General features: G+C 45.6%; 2 protein-coding genes across 3 annotated transcripts; both read right to left on the bottom strand.

Annotated features, from left to right (window-relative positions):
* Positions 1–2566: 2566 nt before the first annotated feature.
* dbi (diazepam binding inhibitor (GABA receptor modulator, acyl-CoA binding protein)) lies at positions 2567–7664 on the bottom strand. 2 transcript variants are annotated; one of them, XM_042002092.1, is made up of 4 exons: positions 7518–7664; positions 6584–6701; positions 4049–4111; positions 2567–2806 (listed from the first exon to the last, which is right to left on the bottom strand). In XM_042002092.1, the coding sequence occupies exons 1-4, from the start codon at positions 7530–7532 to the stop codon at positions 2733–2735; spliced, it is 270 nt and encodes an 89-aa protein (XP_041858026.1). In that variant the 5' UTR covers positions 7533–7664; the 3' UTR covers positions 2567–2732. The 2 variants fall into 2 exon arrangements, with proteins under 2 accessions (XP_041858026.1, XP_041858025.1); XM_042002091.1 differs by having other exon boundaries at positions 6584–6698; positions 7515–7625.
* A 1000-nt stretch (positions 7665–8664) lies between these two features.
* On the bottom strand, positions 8665–15930 carry c12h2orf76 (chromosome 12 C2orf76 homolog). The gene is made up of 5 exons (XM_042002090.1): positions 15684–15930; positions 15098–15148; positions 14924–14961; positions 13722–13803; positions 8665–8948 (listed from the first exon to the last, which is right to left on the bottom strand). The coding sequence occupies exons 1-5, from the start codon at positions 15811–15813 to the stop codon at positions 8872–8874; spliced, it is 378 nt and encodes a 125-aa protein (XP_041858024.1). The 5' UTR covers positions 15814–15930; the 3' UTR covers positions 8665–8871.
* Between the last annotated feature and the right edge of the window lie 1855 nt (positions 15931–17785).

The raw sequence follows: 17785 nt of genomic DNA, 5'->3' as shown, positions 1-17785 counted from the left end.
TGACCTCTTTTATGGGCCCAGAACTTTTACTTAGGAATTTGTATTTTTGTTGTTTTTTTTTTTTTGTAAAATTAAATGTCAAAAGACTTTTTCTTTAAAAAAAACCTCCTGTGCTCTCGTCATCCTTGGCCTCGGTCCCTCACAAATGCTATAACCACAATTTAAGATTAAATTCTTTAAATTATGAACTCATGTTAGCCACCTTTACATATCTATATATATATATATATATATATATATATATATATGTGTGTGTGTGTGTGTGTGTGTGTGCATTGTTTATTGTCATACGTTCTCACCACCATCAGCTGATAATTAAGCCCCCAAAAAAGCCAAAAGCCAATCTGACAAAACTGTGTTTGTGACTGAGTACTGGACAAGTCTCAAAAGTACATCGCTTTGATGAAACACAGAGTACAAAGCCAGTTAGTAACACCACATTAGCTGTGTCCCAATTCAGGGTCTGCACACTTCGAAGTGCGCAGACTACGTAGGCTACAGAGTGTCCTCCGTAGTCTACACACTTCGAAGTCTGCTTAACGTTCGTGAAATGGGACAGCCTACCTAGTCTACAAGAATTTCCCAAAGCAACAACACAGGACGTTGAATCACTTAAACCTAAGAAATTACTCGTAGGAAACGTCAGTAGACGCTGACACACGCAACACCGACAGTAAAAAAAAAAAAGAAAAAAGATTTGAGGCTCTCTTGTTTTCCAGCCGGTACACACTTAATTAACCCCTTAAAAGTCATACCGAATTTTAATGTCACCATTTAACAAACATGCTTTAAATGTACTTGATTTTGTAACATTTATACTAAAGTGTAGTTAAAAAAACGTACTTTTTTTAAAATAAAACTTTATTTAAACTTAATACGACTCTTCTGAGGTTGCTGATTCGCCACCGTCCTGTGCGCAATGAATTGTGGGAGAAAAGCGGCCGTGAAGGATGCATCACCAGCAGCCTTCGTTTGAGGCCAAACGAAGTGCGGATTCGAAGGGTGGATTCGGAGGGTCCTTCTAATTCTGTGAATTGGGACAGTACTTCGCGCACCGCGATGACGTATGTGGCCGACGAATCCGCACTTCGAAGTGTGCAGACCCTGAATTGGGACACAGCTAATGTGTAGTGTGTTGGCACCACTGACTGAGAAATGTTAGAAATGTAGTTTGACATTGTGTCATGGACAATTATCACAATATTGCTGTGGGTGGGGGGCTCTTGGACACTCTGTGCCCAGGGGACCATGCACTTTTAATCCGGCCCTGCTCATGCTGAACGCCTTGTGCACAAAAAAGCTGTTAGTGGCAGCAGTGGTGCTGGAAAACTGTCATGAGCCATCTTTGTTTTCCTGTGCAGCAGCATCACCTCTATTCCTTCCGGACCATGGATCAGACGTCGTCCCTGCACTATACCACCGTTACTAAATAGACCCTCAGAGTAACCTCTAAAAATACAACCAGGGTAGAAGAGATTTATCCAAAATGAGGCTTTTCACAGGAAAAGTGCTAAAACCGTAACGAAGCAGTTTCTCTCAGCCTCTGCTGCTCACTTCACCCCCACACGCTCAAACCCACGAAAACCAGAACGTTTCTCAGCGTTTAGAATCTGTTTGAATCACGTTGATGGCGTAAAACCGCGAGGAGTTCGGCTCATTTCAATAGTGCCTGTCACTTTCTATCGGTGGCAATAGGAATGGACTAAAGGGGTGAAAGCTAAGAAAGCTAAAGCTAGGTACTAAAGCTAAAGCTAAGCTATGCAGTGACCCTAAGCTTGCCATCTGGGTGCTGACACAGTCCAGCTCCAAGGCCTTGCTGTGACACGTCAACATGAACAATGAAAGGCTGATTAAAATCAGGGAAGCCGAGCACTGCTGGTTGAAGCAAACCAGCAGTTCGAGTGCTTGTTGGTGTTGATCAGGCCCTGTGACGGGCTCGCTAGAGAAGAACTTCGTCCGAGTCTGCTCTTAGAAGTTCATACAAACAGCTTTCTTCAGAACGTACTGTGACCCGGCTGTGCGGGGGACAGTCAATGAAAACGCTGCGCTGTCCTTCCTGATGAGGAGCTGCTGCCATTCACAACAGAGCCAGCAAATATCCCGCTTCAACCCGGGATAACGTGTGCTACCTCACAAATGACCGAGGAATGTTTGGAGCCCAGCGTAAGACTGTGGGGAGGGTGCAGGGATCTGCCTGAATGACCCGTATCATACCAGAGTCCTAAGCAAGGCCCATTCAGTCCTTGTGAACCGAAGCTGGTCCTTGGCTCAGGAGCTCCTGCTGCTTCCATCCTGTCCATGCTGCAAAGATTCAGGACTAACAGATTTTCTTTTGGCCCTGCAGCGGCGCTCTGCTGGACGAGCTGCTCTATTTTCTGTTTAGAGATGTTTGTGTGATTGTAACTGATGGTTTTACTGATGCTGAACACAACCTTCTACGTACTGCAGCTCCTCTGATGGAACATGAAGTCGGGTTCGGGTAGATGAAGCTACTCTGCTTGTAGTGAAATCTTTCCTTTTCTGAATAAACGCTCAGCTCAGGAATCAGGACACCACCCACACAGTGTTTAGAGAAGAGTGATTTTATACTGAAGAGGCAGGATTCAGTCAGGTACAGGCATGATGAAAACAGGCGAGTGGTCCCCGCTCATCCCAGCTCGGTGTGAGGATGTCCAGGTCGGGTTTTAAGGCTTCACATGGTTGGGATGAAGGTGGCGGTCTGATTTCAGTCTTCAGATTCCATACTTCTGCTTCAGCTCCTCCACCAGCTTGATGTACTCGTTCATGGCCTCGTCTTTGCTCTTGCCTGACAGAAAAGTTAAAAACATGAGAACACTCAAACACGGAAACCTCTCACCTCAGCTGCTTCGCCGGTTATCAGTTCTGGTGGCGCTGAACTCTGGTCCACACTGGCTATTTGCAGCACCACTGACTTCCTGGAAGATCATGAGCTTAATGAATCTACAAAAAGTGTTTTAAGGTCCGGGGACATCATGGTGTCAGCTGACTCAGGAGGAGCTTGGCCGCGGGTTTCTTACTTCGTCCTCCGACGCTCACATGAAAGATAAAAACTGAACTGATGCTTTTCTTTCTTCTCGTTGCTACGACGGTGGTACGCTGTATTTGCTGAAACGAGAACGAGCTCCAGCTGGACAGGCTGCAGCTGCGTGGACATTAACATTATCCTGGTTTTAGCATCCCCCCTCCCCATGTTAAACCGCGGGTCCTTGGTTTTACAGCTCTACGTGGCCAGGCTCCTGCTTACATGTCTGACCTGATTCACCTCCACCCACCAGGTCTGCAGGTCAGAGGTCACGGGCGGCCCAGAACAGGCCAGCCATCAAACCCTTGCTGGTAAAACCAACTCTGAAGATCGAAGCGAATGCTGCCGTAAGTCGATTCTTTTCCTCTTAAGGACGATTTTCTCAGTAACGGCCCCTTTCGATCATCATGGTCCTGAACTCTGAGACCTCTCTAGACAGTCTGACTTGACCTTCTCTTCCTTCGTCTCCTTGTGATGAATCATCTACGTGCGTGCTCGACCCGGCCGGTGTGTTTCATAATGCATGACGCGCTTCCTGAAGCTAAACTCAGCGTCCCAGATAAAGCTGTGAAGCGGAGAACCAGGCCGGAGCTCCCAGGAGATCCGGTCTTTGCTGCTCCCAGATGGTGGAAGCAGACTGGTCTCCTCCTTCCCCGGTTCAACCCTTTCCCTAAAACTCACCATTTTGTTTTCATTCATTTCTGCTTGTGTTTATTTGGCTGATTTTATTCTTTAATACTTTTAATGAATTTTATTACTGTGGATTTACTGTACAGCACTGATTGTTTTAAAGAGCGTGATAAATAAAGTTGGATTGAAAGTTCTATATATGGAAGACATTTATTAAAGTCGGAGGGTTCTGATGACTTTTTATATTTGTTATATTGTAAGTTTTTTGTCGTTTTAAAGGTAGAAATAGATGAGACTCTGCAGCAGCACACAAAGCCAAGTCCTCCTGGACTCAAGTCCTCACATCACCAGAGCAGCATCCAGGTCAATACACACCTTTCTGCTTCTCCCAGGCATCCCATTTAGCTTTTCCAGTGAAATCCAACATCCCTGGACGAGCTAGGACAAAAACACACACATACAGATGTTAATCAGGCATCAGTTTAACCCTTAAAACTCCCAAAACATTTCCTCTCCTGTTTTCCACATAAACCAGTCTGTAACAGCTTTTAATCCCAGTATAAACCAGTCTGTAACAGCTTTTAATCCCAGTATGAACCAGTCTGTAACAGCTTTTAATCCCAGTACAAACCAGTGTGTAGCAGCTTTTAATCCCAGTACAAACCAGTCTGTAGCAGCTTTTAATCCCAGTATAAACCAGTCTGTAGCAGCTTTTAATCCCAGTATAAACCAGTCTGTAGCAGCTTTTAATCCCAGTACAAACCAGTCTGTAACAGCTTTTAATCCCAGTACAAACCAGTGTGTAGCAGCTTTTAATCCCAGTACAAACCAGTCTGTAACAGCTTTTAATCCCAGTACAAACCAGTCTGTAACGGCTTTTAATCCCAGTACAAACCAGTCTGTAGCGGCTTTTAATCCCAGTACAAACCAGTCTGTAACAGCTTTTAATCCCAGTATAAACCAGTGTGTAGTAGCTTTCAATCCCAGTACAAACCAGTCTGTAACAGCTTTTAATCCCAGTACAAACCAGTCTGTAACAGCTTTTAATCCCAGTACAAACCAGTCTGTAACAGCTTTTAATCCCAATATAAACCAGTGTGTAGCAGCTTTTAATCCCAGTATAAACCAGTGTGTAGCAGCTTTTAATCCCAGTATAAACCAGTCTGTAGCAGTTTTTAATCCCAGTATAAACCAGTCTGTAGCAGCTTTTAATCCCAGTATAAACCAGTGTGTAGCAGCTTTTAATCCCAGTATAAACCAGTCTGTAACAGCTTTTAATCCCAGTATAAACCAGCCTGTAGCAGCTTTTAATCCCAGTATAAACCAGTCTGTAACAGCTTTTAAACCCAGTATAAACCAGTCTGTAACAGCTTTAATCCCAGTATAAACCAGTCTGTAACAGCTTTTAATCCCAGTATTAACCAGTCTGTAACAGCTTTTAATCCCAGTATAAACCAGTCTGTAGCAGCTTTTAATCCCAGTATAAACCAGTCTGTAACAGCTTTTAATCCCAGTATAAACCAGTCTGTAACAGCTTTTAATCCCAGTATAAACCAATCTGTAGCAGCTTTTAATCCCAGTATAAACCAGTCTGTAACAGGTTTTAATCCCAGTATAAACCAGTCTGTAGCAGTTTTTAATCCCAGTATAAACCAGTCTGTAGCAGTTTTAATCCCAGTATAAACCAGTCTGTAGCAGCTTTTAATCCCAGTATAAACCAGTGTGTGGCAGCTTTTAATCCCAGTATAAACCAGTCTGTAGCAGTTTTTAATCCCAGTATAAACCAGTCTGTAGCAGTTTTAATCCCAGTATAAACCAGTCTGTAGCAGCTTTTAATCCCAGTATAAACCAGTGTGTGGCAGCTTTTAATCCCAGTATAAACCAGTCTGTAGCAGCTTTTAATCCCAGTATAAACCAGAGTGTAGCAGCTTTTAATCCCAGTATAAACCAGTATGTAGCAGCTGTCAGACTGGGAGGTAAAATGATGTAAAATGAATGTATGAATAGATGTAGCAGCATAAAGGCCGACCAGAAGAAGAAAGCAGAATTTATTACTAACAGAACTTTGTAGAAATAACACACAGATCAACAGTGACCAAACCTTTTCTCATCTCATCGTTCTCTCAAGTCTTGGCTTTCAGGAGAAAAAATATTGTTACTGAAACAAACACACAACAGAAACTATTTCCATGTTTCCACTTTTTCCTCATTTCCAGTTATTCCTGCTACTATTTACCTGCTATCCTCACTAAACCAACTCCAGCTCAGCTGCTTTGTGGCGCCACCGTGCATCAGAAACGTCTTCTTGGCTTTATTCCAGCCATAGAGGAGCATTATTTTTCTTCTTTTCACACACACATAGAACTTTCTGCTCACTGGTTGATCTTTGGCTGCTCCTGATTGGACGTTACCGTCAATCTAAGCTCTCTGATTGGTGGAAAGTCTGACAGGAAGTGGCTTCATCATCATGTCCAGGTCTAAATAGAGGTCTCTTAGCAACATAGTAGTGATGGTGATGTTTTTATGATGAAATGTGATAAATAATGCTGTTATCATGGATCATTGTGGATTTACCAGATAGAATCTCTGAATAAAACTACATTTAACTTCCGTAGATCAGCTAAAGGGTTAAATATCCATCACATTTACCCCACAGAGGTACACACCTCCGCTCCTGGTGGTGGAGGAGGTGGCGGTTCCAGGGTTAATGTTTCACTACTTACATATTTACATCTTCATGTTTGCAGCTGCAGAATCAGGAAAACTGTCTGTCTGCATCATTTAACCTGGAAACTAAAACTTCCTTTCATGATGATGCTGTTGTCATGGCAACACGATAGATATAAGTGAGCGAGGCTCGGCCTTTCTGCAGCTGTGATGAGCGGCTTCACCAGTGGGAGGGGTCTTCACCTGTGTTCACGTCGCCCACGGTGCCCTGCTTGAACAGGGAGTAGACCTGCAGCATCTCCTCATCCGTCGGCTTCGCCTTCAGCTGCTTCACCTCAGCTGCTGCTGCATCAAACTTTCCCTGCGGAGGACACAGAACCCGTTACAGAACGTCCCTCACCTGGACCCAGACTGGCCAAACGGTCTGGCTTTTCTCCTGAACAACTCCTGTATTCATGTGTGAAAACAGAACCCAGATTCTGCCTCAGACCACCAGAGACCCGACGTACCGGCAACGTCAACAGCTCCTTACATAACAGACTGGAGGGATTCTCGCCAACTGGGCCGGAGGTTGAGGCCGGGGTACCATGGAGACCTGGGAAATTACTTTTCCAGGTCTGGGTTCCTGTTGAGGATCAGGGCTTTCTCTCTGTGCACGAGCTCCAGATGAAAGTTCAGAGTCCATCCATAAAGCAGATTAACGTGTAAATATTGTAAAGTTTGTTTCTGATCTGCTGGAGTCTGATAGTGCGCCAGTCAAAGGTCTGGGACCAGAGCTTTAACACTCTTTCAAACGCTCGTGCGTCTCAGCTGAACTTTACCCAGCGCTGCTCACTTTGAGCCTCTTTTTCTTCTCCAGGCTCTGAGGAGACGTTCACGGCTCTGAGGAGACGTTCACGGCTCTTCTCTGTCCTCGTGCCTAATGTTCGCGAAAGGTTTGACACTGTGAGCCGCGGACAGCCCAGCTCGTGCACACGGACCGTTATACGTTAGCGCGTGACCCGTGTTCACACACAGTCCATAAACGGAGCAAAGAGACGTCCCGGACGCGGCTTCGGTACCGGGAAGCTGTGCAGACCCACAGCTCGCCTCCATGTTGGTTAGCTAGCCCCCCGCCGTGTAACGGAACACCGCGGACCCCCCACCTAACCCCCCCCCCCGGAGGTGAAATACACACCTGGAGATCCGCCATGCTGGATGAAGTTCGAGGACGTGGTTTGGTCGAGCAGCGGATCCGTGGACAGATGATGATGATGTGAAGGCTGAAATATGGAAGGATGAAGTTCACTTCACCGCTGCGACTCCAGTGCGCTTGCGCGGACACGCCCTTCTTCAAATCTATTGGCTAAGTCGTAGTCTGACGCGTTATCGCGATGTTTGAGTGGGCGGCGTCACGAGCGCCGTCGAGGTGGACCTCCGGACCCCCTTATCAGAAGAAACGATGGATTGTGCTGCATTCCAGGGCTTTACCGGAAAATCCCGGTTTCATTCCGCTTCGTCGGTGGAACATCGGCCTCCTGAAGAGGAACGTTTCTGTTCCTGCATGAAAACACATCCTGCTGGTTGAATGAGGGTCTTCAACCTGCTGGAGTTTGTTCAGCTGCTCAGCTTCTTAAAAATAGGATAAAAACTAAAACATGTTTCACTCTCTGATGAATTTAAGATGATCATTAATGTCTTTAATGTTACGGGAGATACTGAATACCAGAAAAACCAAATCTCTGAGCCGTTTTATCAGCGTTCACTCGGCTTGTCTGGGAAATGATCAGCCATGACATCTGCTGCTTTCACCACTTTTACATCCTCTAAAATACAGAAAAACATGTTGACTGAAAATGATGAAGCACTCCAGCTGAATCAGGATCACCTGCAGCCAGCTTACATCGCCACATTTTCACGCCAGTAACGTCACGTTTTAGACCGGTTATAAAATTCCACATTATCCACTCAAATCCAGCCGAATTTTACGGGTCAGCGTGTTTATTTTCCTTCTCCTGCTGAAACTTTCTGCTAACTGATGACAAGATCTCTGAGGACTTTATATGCTGGCTTCAGTTTTAAAAAAAGTTTCATATAAACACCAAACAAACATGGAATGTATGCTGGACAGAGCTTCGTTCCGATTTTTCTCTTGTTGATCCAATATTTTCCTCCAGGATTCAGCACGTTACAACATGATGGAGATCACGGATGTCCGGAACGGGAACGCTGCTCATTCCGACACGAAGCTGTCCGAGGACAAAACGCCTCCACATGGGCCCTGACTTGAACCGGGTTAGTTTTCTACCTGAACCAGGTTTGGTCTCAACAACAGTAAAAACACGTCACCAGTCACAGTTTATTCAACACATTTCTAAACGTTTGCAACCAACGACCCTCCACGGTCCCTTCACAGAACAACAGTCAAATAAGAAGCTGCAGCAGCATCAGAAGCTTCAGTTCAAAAACTAAGAAATCCCCAAACTAACATTCCCCCTGTGGTAACGTGAAGATCCCGTTTGGTTTCTGGGTTCTGTGGGTCCAGTCTGGGCTCACCACACAGTTGTGGGGTTTGCTTTGAACGAGCCGTAGTCTTGGTTCCTGAAGAAGGCCAGCTCCGTTTCATTAGCTGCAGAAGAAAACACAGACGGCCAGCAGCATGTTCAGATCAAAGCTAATGAAGATGTTCACCGTTTCATGTTGTCCTGCTGTTAAACACACCAAGAAACACTGATTAGAAAAGTCAAATACAAATAAAGTTTTCTTATTTTTTATACACTACACATCCACATAAAAAGGTCCAGCCTCTAATTTAGACTCTGTGGTCCATCCATGATGTCTCCTGTTCCCTGAACCAGTCTTTCACAGTCTGAGCCCCATGAATCCTGCACCGTGCCATCAGGGAGGATGGAATAACCTGCTCATTCAGGATAGCTAGACCTTAACCTAGACCTGAACCTAGACCTGAACCTAGACCTGATCCTAGACCTGAACGTAGACCTTAACCTAGACCTGGTCCTAGACCTGAACCTAGACCTTAACCTAGACCTGGTCCTAGACCTTAACCTAGACCTGGTCCTAGACCTGAACCTAGACCTTAACCTAGACCTGAACCTAGACCTTAACCTAGACCTGGTCCTAGACCTGAACCTACACCTGGTCCTAGACCTGAACGTAGACCTTAACCTAGACCTGGTCCTAGACCTGAACGTAGACCTGGTCCTAGACCTGGTCCTAGACCTGAACCTAGACCTTAACCTAGACCTGGTCCTAGACCTGAACCTAGACCTTAACCTAGACCTGGTCCTAGACCTGATCCTAGACCTGAACGTAGACCTGGTCCTAGACCTGAACCTAGACCTTAACCTAGACCTGGTCCTAGACCTGAACCTAGACCTTAACCTAGACCTGAACCTAGACCTTAACCTAGACCTGAACCTACACCTGGTCCTAGACCTGAACGTAGACCTGGTCCTAGACCTGGTCCTAGACCTGAACCTAGACCTTAACCTAGACCTGGTCCTAGACCTGAACCTAGACCTTAACCTAGACCTGGTCCTAGACCTGATCCTAGACCTGAACGTAGACCTGGTCCTAGACCTGAACCTAGACCTTAACCTAGACCTGGTCCTAGACCTGAACCTAGACCTTAACCTAGACCTGAACCTAGACCTTAACCTAGACCTTAACCTAGACCTGAACCTACACCTGGTCCTAGACCTGAACCTAGACCTGGTCCTAGACCTGAACCTAGACCTTAACCTAGATCTGGTCCTAGACCTGAACCTAGACCTGGTCCTAGACCTGAACTTAGACCTGATCCTAGACCTGAACGTAGACCTTAACCTAGACCTGGTCCTAGACCTGAACCTAGACCTGGTCCTAGACCTGAACCTAGACCTGGTCCTAGACCTTAACCTAGACCTGAACCTAGACCTTAACCTAGACCTGAACCTAGACCTGAACCTAGACCTTAACCTAGACCTTAACCTAGACCTGAACCTACACCTGGTCCTAGACCTGAACCTAGACCTGGTCCTAGACCTGAACCTAGACCTTAACCTAGATCTGGTCCTAGACCTGAACCTAGACCTGGTCCTAGACCTGAACGTAGACCTGATCCTAGACCTGAACGTAGACCTTAACCTAGACCTGGTCCTAGACCTGAACCTAGACCTGGTCCTAGACCTGAACCTAGACCTTAACCTAGACCTGGTCCTAGACCTTAACCTAGACCTGAACCTAGACCTGAACCTAGACCTGGTCCTAGACCTTAACCTAGACCTGAACCTTGACCTGGTCCTAGACCTGAACCTAGACCTGGTCCTAGACCTGAACCTAGATCTGGTCCTAGACCTGAACCTAGACCTGGTCCTAGACCTGAACTTAGACCTGATCCTAGACCTGAACGTAGACCTTAACCTAGACCTGAACCTAGACCTGGTCCTAGACCTGAACCTAGACCTGGTCCTAGACCTGAACCTAGACCTTAACCTAGACCTGGTCCTAGACCTTAACCTAGACCTGAACCTAGACCTGAACCTAGACCTGGTCCTAGACCTTAACCTAGACCTGAACCTTGACCTGGTCCTAGACCTGAACCTAGACCTGGTCCTAGACCTGAACCTAGACCTGGTCCTAGACCTTAACCTAGACCTGAATGTAGACCTTAACCTAGACCTGGTCCTAGACCTGAACCTTGACCTGGTCCTAGACCTGAACCTAGACCTGGTCCTAGACCTTAACCTAGACCTGAATGTAGACCTTAACCTAGACCTGGTCCTAGACCTGGTCCTAGACCTTAACCTAGACCTGGTCCTAGACCTGGTCCTAGACCTGAACCTAGACCTGAACCTAGACCTGAACCTAGACCTGGTCCTAGACCTGAACCTAGACCTGGTCCTAGACTTGAACCCACCCTGAACCTAGACCTGAACCTAGACCTGAGCCTAGACCTGGTCCTAGACCTGAACCTAGACCTGGTCCTACACCTGAACGTAGACCCGAATAGAGACCTGAACCTAGACCTGAGCCTAGACCTGGTCCTAGACCTTAACCTAGACCTGAACCTTGACCTGAACCTAGACCTGGTCCTAGACCTGAACCTAGACCTGGTCCTAGACCTGAACCTAGACCTGGTCCTAGACTTGAACCCACCCTGAACCTAGACCTGAACCTAGACCTGAGCCTAGACCTGGTCCTAGACCTGGTCCTACACCTGAACGTAGACCCGAATAGAGACCTGGTCCTAGACCTGAACCTAGACCTGGTCCTAGACCTGAATGTAGACCTTAACCTAGACCTGGTCCTAGACCTGGTCCTAGACCTGAACCTACACCTGAAGTCAGACGTGAACCTAGTTCTGAACCTAGACCTGAACCTAGACCTGGTCCTAGACCTGAACCTAGACCTGGTCCTAGACTTGAACCCACCCTGAACCTAGACCTGAACCTAGACCTGGTCCTAGACCTGAACCTAGACCTTAACCTAGACCTGGTCCTAGACCTGAACCTAGACCTGAACCGTGACCTTAACCTAGACCTGGTCCTAGACCTGAACCTAGACCTGGTCCTAGACCTTAACCTAGACCTGAACCTAGACCTGGTCCTAGACCTGAACCTCGACCTGAACTCAGACGTGAACCTAGTTCTGAACCTAGACCTGAACTCAGACCTGAACCTAGACCTTGTCCTAGACCTGAACCTAGACCTGGTCCTAGACCTGAACCTAGACCTGGTCCTAGACTTGAACCCACCCTGAACCTAGACCTGAACCTAGACCTGAGCCTAGACCTGGTCCTAGACCTGAACCTAGACCTGGTCCTACACCTGAACGTAGACCCGAATAGAGACCTGAACCTAGACCTGAGCCTAGACCTAAATAGAGACCTGAACCTAGACCTGAACCTAGACCTGAGCCTAGACCTGGTCCTAGACCTGAACCCAGACCTGTACAGCAGCACTAGGCATGATGCTGCTTCCCTTCATCCTCCTCTCTTCTTACCCTGATGCTCCACCACTCTGGACCATGGTAGACCTGGACTCATCAGACCACATGACCTTCTTCCATGGCTCCATCACTCTGGACCATGGTAGACCTGGACTCATCAGACCACATGACCTTCTTCTATGGCTCTATCACTCTGGACCATGGTAGACCTGGACTCATCAGACCACATGACCTTCTTCTATGGCTCCATCACTCTGGACCATGGTAGACCTGGACTCATCAGACCACATGGCTCCAGAGTCTAGTCTTTATGCTCCCTAGCAACCTGAAGCCTTTTTCTCCGGTTAGCCTCACTGGTTGGTGGTTTTCTTCTGGCTCCACAGCTGTTCAGTCCCTTGAGTTCCTTCATTGTTCATGTGGAAAAGTTCTAACTTTCACTATTAAACATGGTCCTGAGTTCTACTGCTGTTTTTCTTCCATCTGGTTCCACCAAACGTTGAACCACTGATCACCATCATTCAGCATGTTTTTCTGGTTTCTTCCTGGAAGACGATGGTTCCCTCCATCCTTCCAGTTTTAATGATGGTTGGACAGTTCTGAACCCAGTTCTAGTTTCTGCTTCTCCTGAGATGTTTCCTCTGCTTGATGATCTGGTTCTTCTGGACCAAACTAACTTGTTGCAGCTGGAAGACGATCACCCTACGGGAATCACCCAATAGGACGCTCCGACCTGTGTAGTTATGTTCAGGTGGAGACTTTTTGGAAGCGCAGTGTGTTCAGTCACACACAGCTGTAGTCTGCTGACCTCAGATCTGTCCTTCACCTCCACCTATCTCCTGAGGCGAGCAGATGAGCGCAGCGGTGTTGTCTGGGAATCTCAGCGCTCAGTTCCTGACTTCCTGAGTCCACACATCCAGAACTGCTGAGCTACGATGGGACAGGTTCTCACATCCGTCTGCTACATAATGTCCAGGTTTACAGATCCGAAGAAGTCTGTGAAAAGGCCTGAAAACAGGAACATGGATCCGACTCGTTTCTGGTCTGAGGCCAATAAAAGGTGTAGAGGCACCAGCAGGGGGCGGTAGAGGCTGGACAGCGGGTGGAAGAAGTAGTTTCTCTAACTGGTGAAATCTTCAAGAGGAAGATGGAGAGAGCTCTTCTTCAGGAATTGTGTATCTGGGATATCTGGGAAGATTCTGGTCAGTAACATGACTCAGCAGTCTTCTTCATCAGGTCAGATTCAGAGCGTTTCCTCCTGACGGACATCAGGCTTCTTCTGATACATGAACTTTTTGTTGATTAGAAGTTTGGTTCTCGTCTCCAAGAACGTTTTTATTCACATGGTCTGAAGGCACACGAGGAACCTGGTTGGGGTCTAAGTCATGTTTTCAGACAGAAACTGATCCTGACTCGGTTTCCTGTCGGGTCATAGACAGAAAGCAGGAAGCCTTACCGACTCCAGCAGCTCTGAGGGTTCGTCCGTCCCGCAGAATCAGCTTTTCATCGTCCTCTAAACTCATCACCAGCTCATTAGTCTGAGAAAGACAGAGACAGGACAAGTCAAGGACAGACAAGCATCCTCCTGCAGGGTCAATGACCAGATGTTCACTCCTGTTTCTGCCTTGTGATCCTCACTGAAACAAGACTTACTCATCCTGTCCATCAGTAAACGTCAGAGCCAGTTAAATTAAACCAGCGACGGGAAAGCAGGAATTTACTGGTTTATTTGCAGGAGCAGAACCCTGAAATGCTGAGAACGGAGACGTTTCACCACATGATGGAAAGACCAGCTGATCACGAATCTGATGGAAAAAGTTGGAACAGGAGCAACAAAAGGCTGGAAAAGTACCTGGTACAAACCAGAAACACCTGGAGGAGCATTGGACAACTAACCAGGTTACCTGGTAACAGGTCAGTAACATGACTGGTATAAAAGGAGCATTTCAGAGAGGCAGAGTCTCTCAGAGGGAAAGATGGACAGAGCTTCACCAATCTGAGACAAACTGGATCTAAAACTGGAACAATTTCAGAAAAATGTTCCTCAGACTTTGAAGATCCACCATCTACAGTGTAGAATATAATCAGAAGATTTCTTAGAATCAGGAGGAATCTCTGTGTGCATGGGACAAGGCTGGATGCTGGTGATCTTCTGCATTAAAAGCAGACATGATTCTCTACTGGAAACCACTGCATGGACTCAGGAAGACTTCCAGAAACCACTGTCTGTGGACACAGTTCACCCTGAAACCCACAAATACAGGTTAAAGCTCCATCATGCAGAGAAGAAGCCAGATGTGAACAGGATCCAGAACCAGCTTCTTCCGTCTTCTCTGGACCAAAGCTCATTTAAAAAAGTACATGGAGGTTTTAGAGCAACATCTGCTCCATCCAGACAACGTCTCTTTCAGGGAAGGTCTTGCAGATTTCAGCAAGACGATGCTGAACCACATCCTGCATCCATCACAACAGCATGGCTTCACAGGAGAAGAGTCCGGCTGCTGAACTGGCCTGCCTGCAGTCCAGACCTACAAAACATCCAGCTGCTGCAGGTGTTGAATAACATCACCGGGATTTTAACGTCATGTCTCTGAGGACTAGTGATGCTGCGTAGCAGGAGAAACGTTAGAGATCGGCCCAGTGGGATGTCGGTGATACCTTTGCTCCGTGAGCTTGATGGATGATCTTCATGGTGTCTGAAAAAACAAAGAAACAGAAAGATGTCAGACCTTAATTGATCGTTCACATTATTCTGGTTTTATCTCAGTTTAACTGTTTGCCACTAAATGTGGTTTCCAACCTGCCTGGCAGCCTTCTGACGCGCATACGTACCGTAAGCATATCTCCTGAAAGGAGGAGGCAGTTCTGCTCTCGTAGCAATGTCTGGAAGAAAAGTTCAGGTTCATTAAAAACTGTGTTGAGCTGCTCAGAGGAAACCGTTTCCTCGCATCATCACGCTAGTCTAAGGAAACCAGTGTCGTCCTGAAAGCGCCTTTTAGACGCTGATTTAGAAATATTTGGTCCGATTTTCTGCCATTAACATTTTCAGCTCGGTGTTGTTTTTAGACGCGAAACAGCCTCGCAGACAGGCTGCTGATCATCCAGTAACTCCTGCAGGATTTAAAACATTTTCCAGCCTGTGTGGAGCGAAAGAGCCAGATGAAGAAAAGCTAAATCACATTCACTCTGAAACTAAGTCTTTGCGCCAGTTCGGCTGAAGAAGAGGTTCTGGATGAGAGTGAAACCTTCATTTCTGTGTAAAGGAAGAAAATGAGCTCCACAGAACTGATTAAACTTTAAACTCGTCTTTTTCTGGTTGGAAAGTTGTTCTTTAACTCTCTAAATCTGGTTCCGTTTGATCTAAACTCTGACAGATGAAGGGTCTGGAGCAAACCAGCTCCGTGTTGCGTTCACTGACCGTCTCTGACGAGCTGCATGAAGTCTTGCACAGTCTGGTCCAGGCGGACTCCTCGCAGAACCACGGGTTTGAAGTTTCTGTGTTGGAAGGACCTCACCAGACGGACCGTGACCACAGCTTCGGCGGCCATGTCTGCTCCTCCACCACGGAAAACGGGCTTTTCTCCGGCCCTTCACCGGCTTCTGTCTCCGCTTCGTTCGGCGTGTTTTCAGCCGCTCAGACGGCGGATTGATACCAGGATCACAGATGAGCCGTCAAGTGGTTCAGACCCGATGAGTCGATCACAGATGCCCGACTTACAATACAGTACAAGATTGAATTCCTTACATAAAGTGCCTTAACAGCAGATTCTACAACAGCTGGAGTTATTAGAAAGTCCACATTCACATTTTTAAATCAGGCACTAAAAGATTTTAGTTCATAGATCAATAATGTTTTAGAAGACATGTCTAGAAATTCTGATTACGTTTTGTTGTTTATTTTTCCCCTTTCTTGCTATTTAGTGCAAAGTAAAATATAATTTATTCAATTTTTCTTTCCCCTTTCCCACTTTGTTTTCATTTATTATGTCAAAAACAGGATTTAGATCCAGACCATTTAGATCTGAGAATGTGAAATTAGCCAAGAATGGTTTAAAGCTGAATCATTTACAGAATTTAAATAAAAAAAATGACAGAAGTGTCGCGATGTCACCAAAAAAGAACAGGACCACATCAGGTTATAACGTGCTAGAGTTATTGTAAAAACTTGAAACTTACTACGATATAACGTGATATGTTTAATTTAAAAACCTAAAACATAAAGTGTTTTGTTTTCGCCCTTGAATGAGAAAACTGTGCATGCAGTAGATCAGAGAAATGTCTAATTTATACAATCTGATCAAGTTATAGGGACAGACATTCTCGTAAGAAGACGCTGAGATAATGTCGACGTTAAACCCTCAAACCACACAGAGCACCTTGTATTAGCAGCTTTATTCTTCCTGCAGTGCATATATATGGTTTAATTCTAGTTTTCAGAAGGCGGCCAGGACATAGCAGTAACCCCTGGTATGTTAACCGAGAGCAACACGTGCACACAGCATCTCACTGCAGGTTCCGTTAACTGTCCCACAACAAATCAGTAATAAATCAATAAATCAATTCTTGACAAAAGAGCTGAAAGTTTCTGCTTGACAAAAATATTTATGTATCTGCATAAAACGTATTTGCCTCCATATCTTTAGATCAACAGCAACATCTGCCCCCTGTCTGGTGTGGGTTCTCTCTGGAGCCAGGGCTTGTTGTCTGGGATGAGTAAGAGTATAACTAAATTTATTAAAGGGAAATGAACACAGACAAATTACTTGCAAGTAATGAGAGAGGTCGTTCCAACTCGCGTGAAGTTGGAAGAGACACTGGGAGGCCAGAGGAAAACAGAAAGTTCTACATTTCTGTTGAAAGAATCCTCCTTCCTGAAGGAGACACACAACTCTCGGGACTGGCGTCAAAACAAGCTCACGTAGTTCCACCAGAACCAGTCTGAGGGTCTGAGGAAGGACCAGATGAAGGTCATCTTATCCTTGTAGTGAACTTTTAACAGAGCGTGTACATGAAGAGAAGAAACCTTAAAAGTGAATAAAAGCATGAAGAGTAAAATGTACAATGTAAAAAGTGTAATATAGTAACAATCAGTGAATAAAAAAAAGAAATAATGAGATAAATGAACCCTTAATGAAGTAAATATTGTTGCAAATATTTTATAAGCATTTTGATTCATTTACTCATTTATTATTCATTTACTCATTTAAGCATTCTTATTCATTTATTCATTTACATTTTATCCTTAGATTTTAGTAACATGCATTAGGCTCTGCTTTTAATTAATAGAACTACAGCTTGATTATTATTATTCCTTCACAGCTCACAGATAATGCGTTCACAAACAGGACACAAACTCATATAAGGTTACTGAGTTCAATACTGAGAAAAGAGCTGAGAATTAGCGGCCTTGACAATGTTCTGGATGGCCACTAGGGAGTAATCTAAATATTGTTACATCTCTTTGCTTATCTATTCACTCCTAGCAGAACGGAATTTCCCAGTAACTCAGAAATCATTAAA

Source organism: Melanotaenia boesemani, chromosome 12 (genome assembly GCF_017639745.1).
Source record: "Melanotaenia boesemani isolate fMelBoe1 chromosome 12, fMelBoe1.pri, whole genome shotgun sequence".
NCBI classification, from domain to species: Eukaryota; Metazoa; Chordata; class Actinopteri; order Atheriniformes; family Melanotaeniidae; genus Melanotaenia; species Melanotaenia boesemani.
This window is presented reverse-complemented; position numbering and strand designations above follow the sequence as displayed.

Coding starts and splice junctions, on each gene's coding strand:
- c12h2orf76 (XM_042002090.1), bottom strand. CDS start 15,813: ATGGCCGCCGAAGCTGTGGTCACGGTCCGTCTGGTGAGGTCCTTCCAA. Junction 15,149..15,683: donor CATGCAGCTCGTCAGAGACG/GTCAGTGAACGC, acceptor CTTTTCTTCCAG/ACATTGCTACGAGAGCAGAA. Junction 13,804..14,923: donor ATCAAGCTCACGGAGCAAAG/GTATCACCGACA, acceptor TGTCTTTCTCAG/ACTAATGAGCTGGTGATGAG.
- dbi (XM_042002092.1), bottom strand. Junction 4,112..6,583: donor CGTGGGCGACGTGAACACAG/GTGAAGACCCCT, acceptor TTTTTGTCCTAG/CTCGTCCAGGGATGTTGGAT. Junction 2,807..4,048: donor TGCCTGGGAGAAGCAGAAAG/GTGTGTATTGAC, acceptor CTTTTCTGTCAG/GCAAGAGCAAAGACGAGGCC.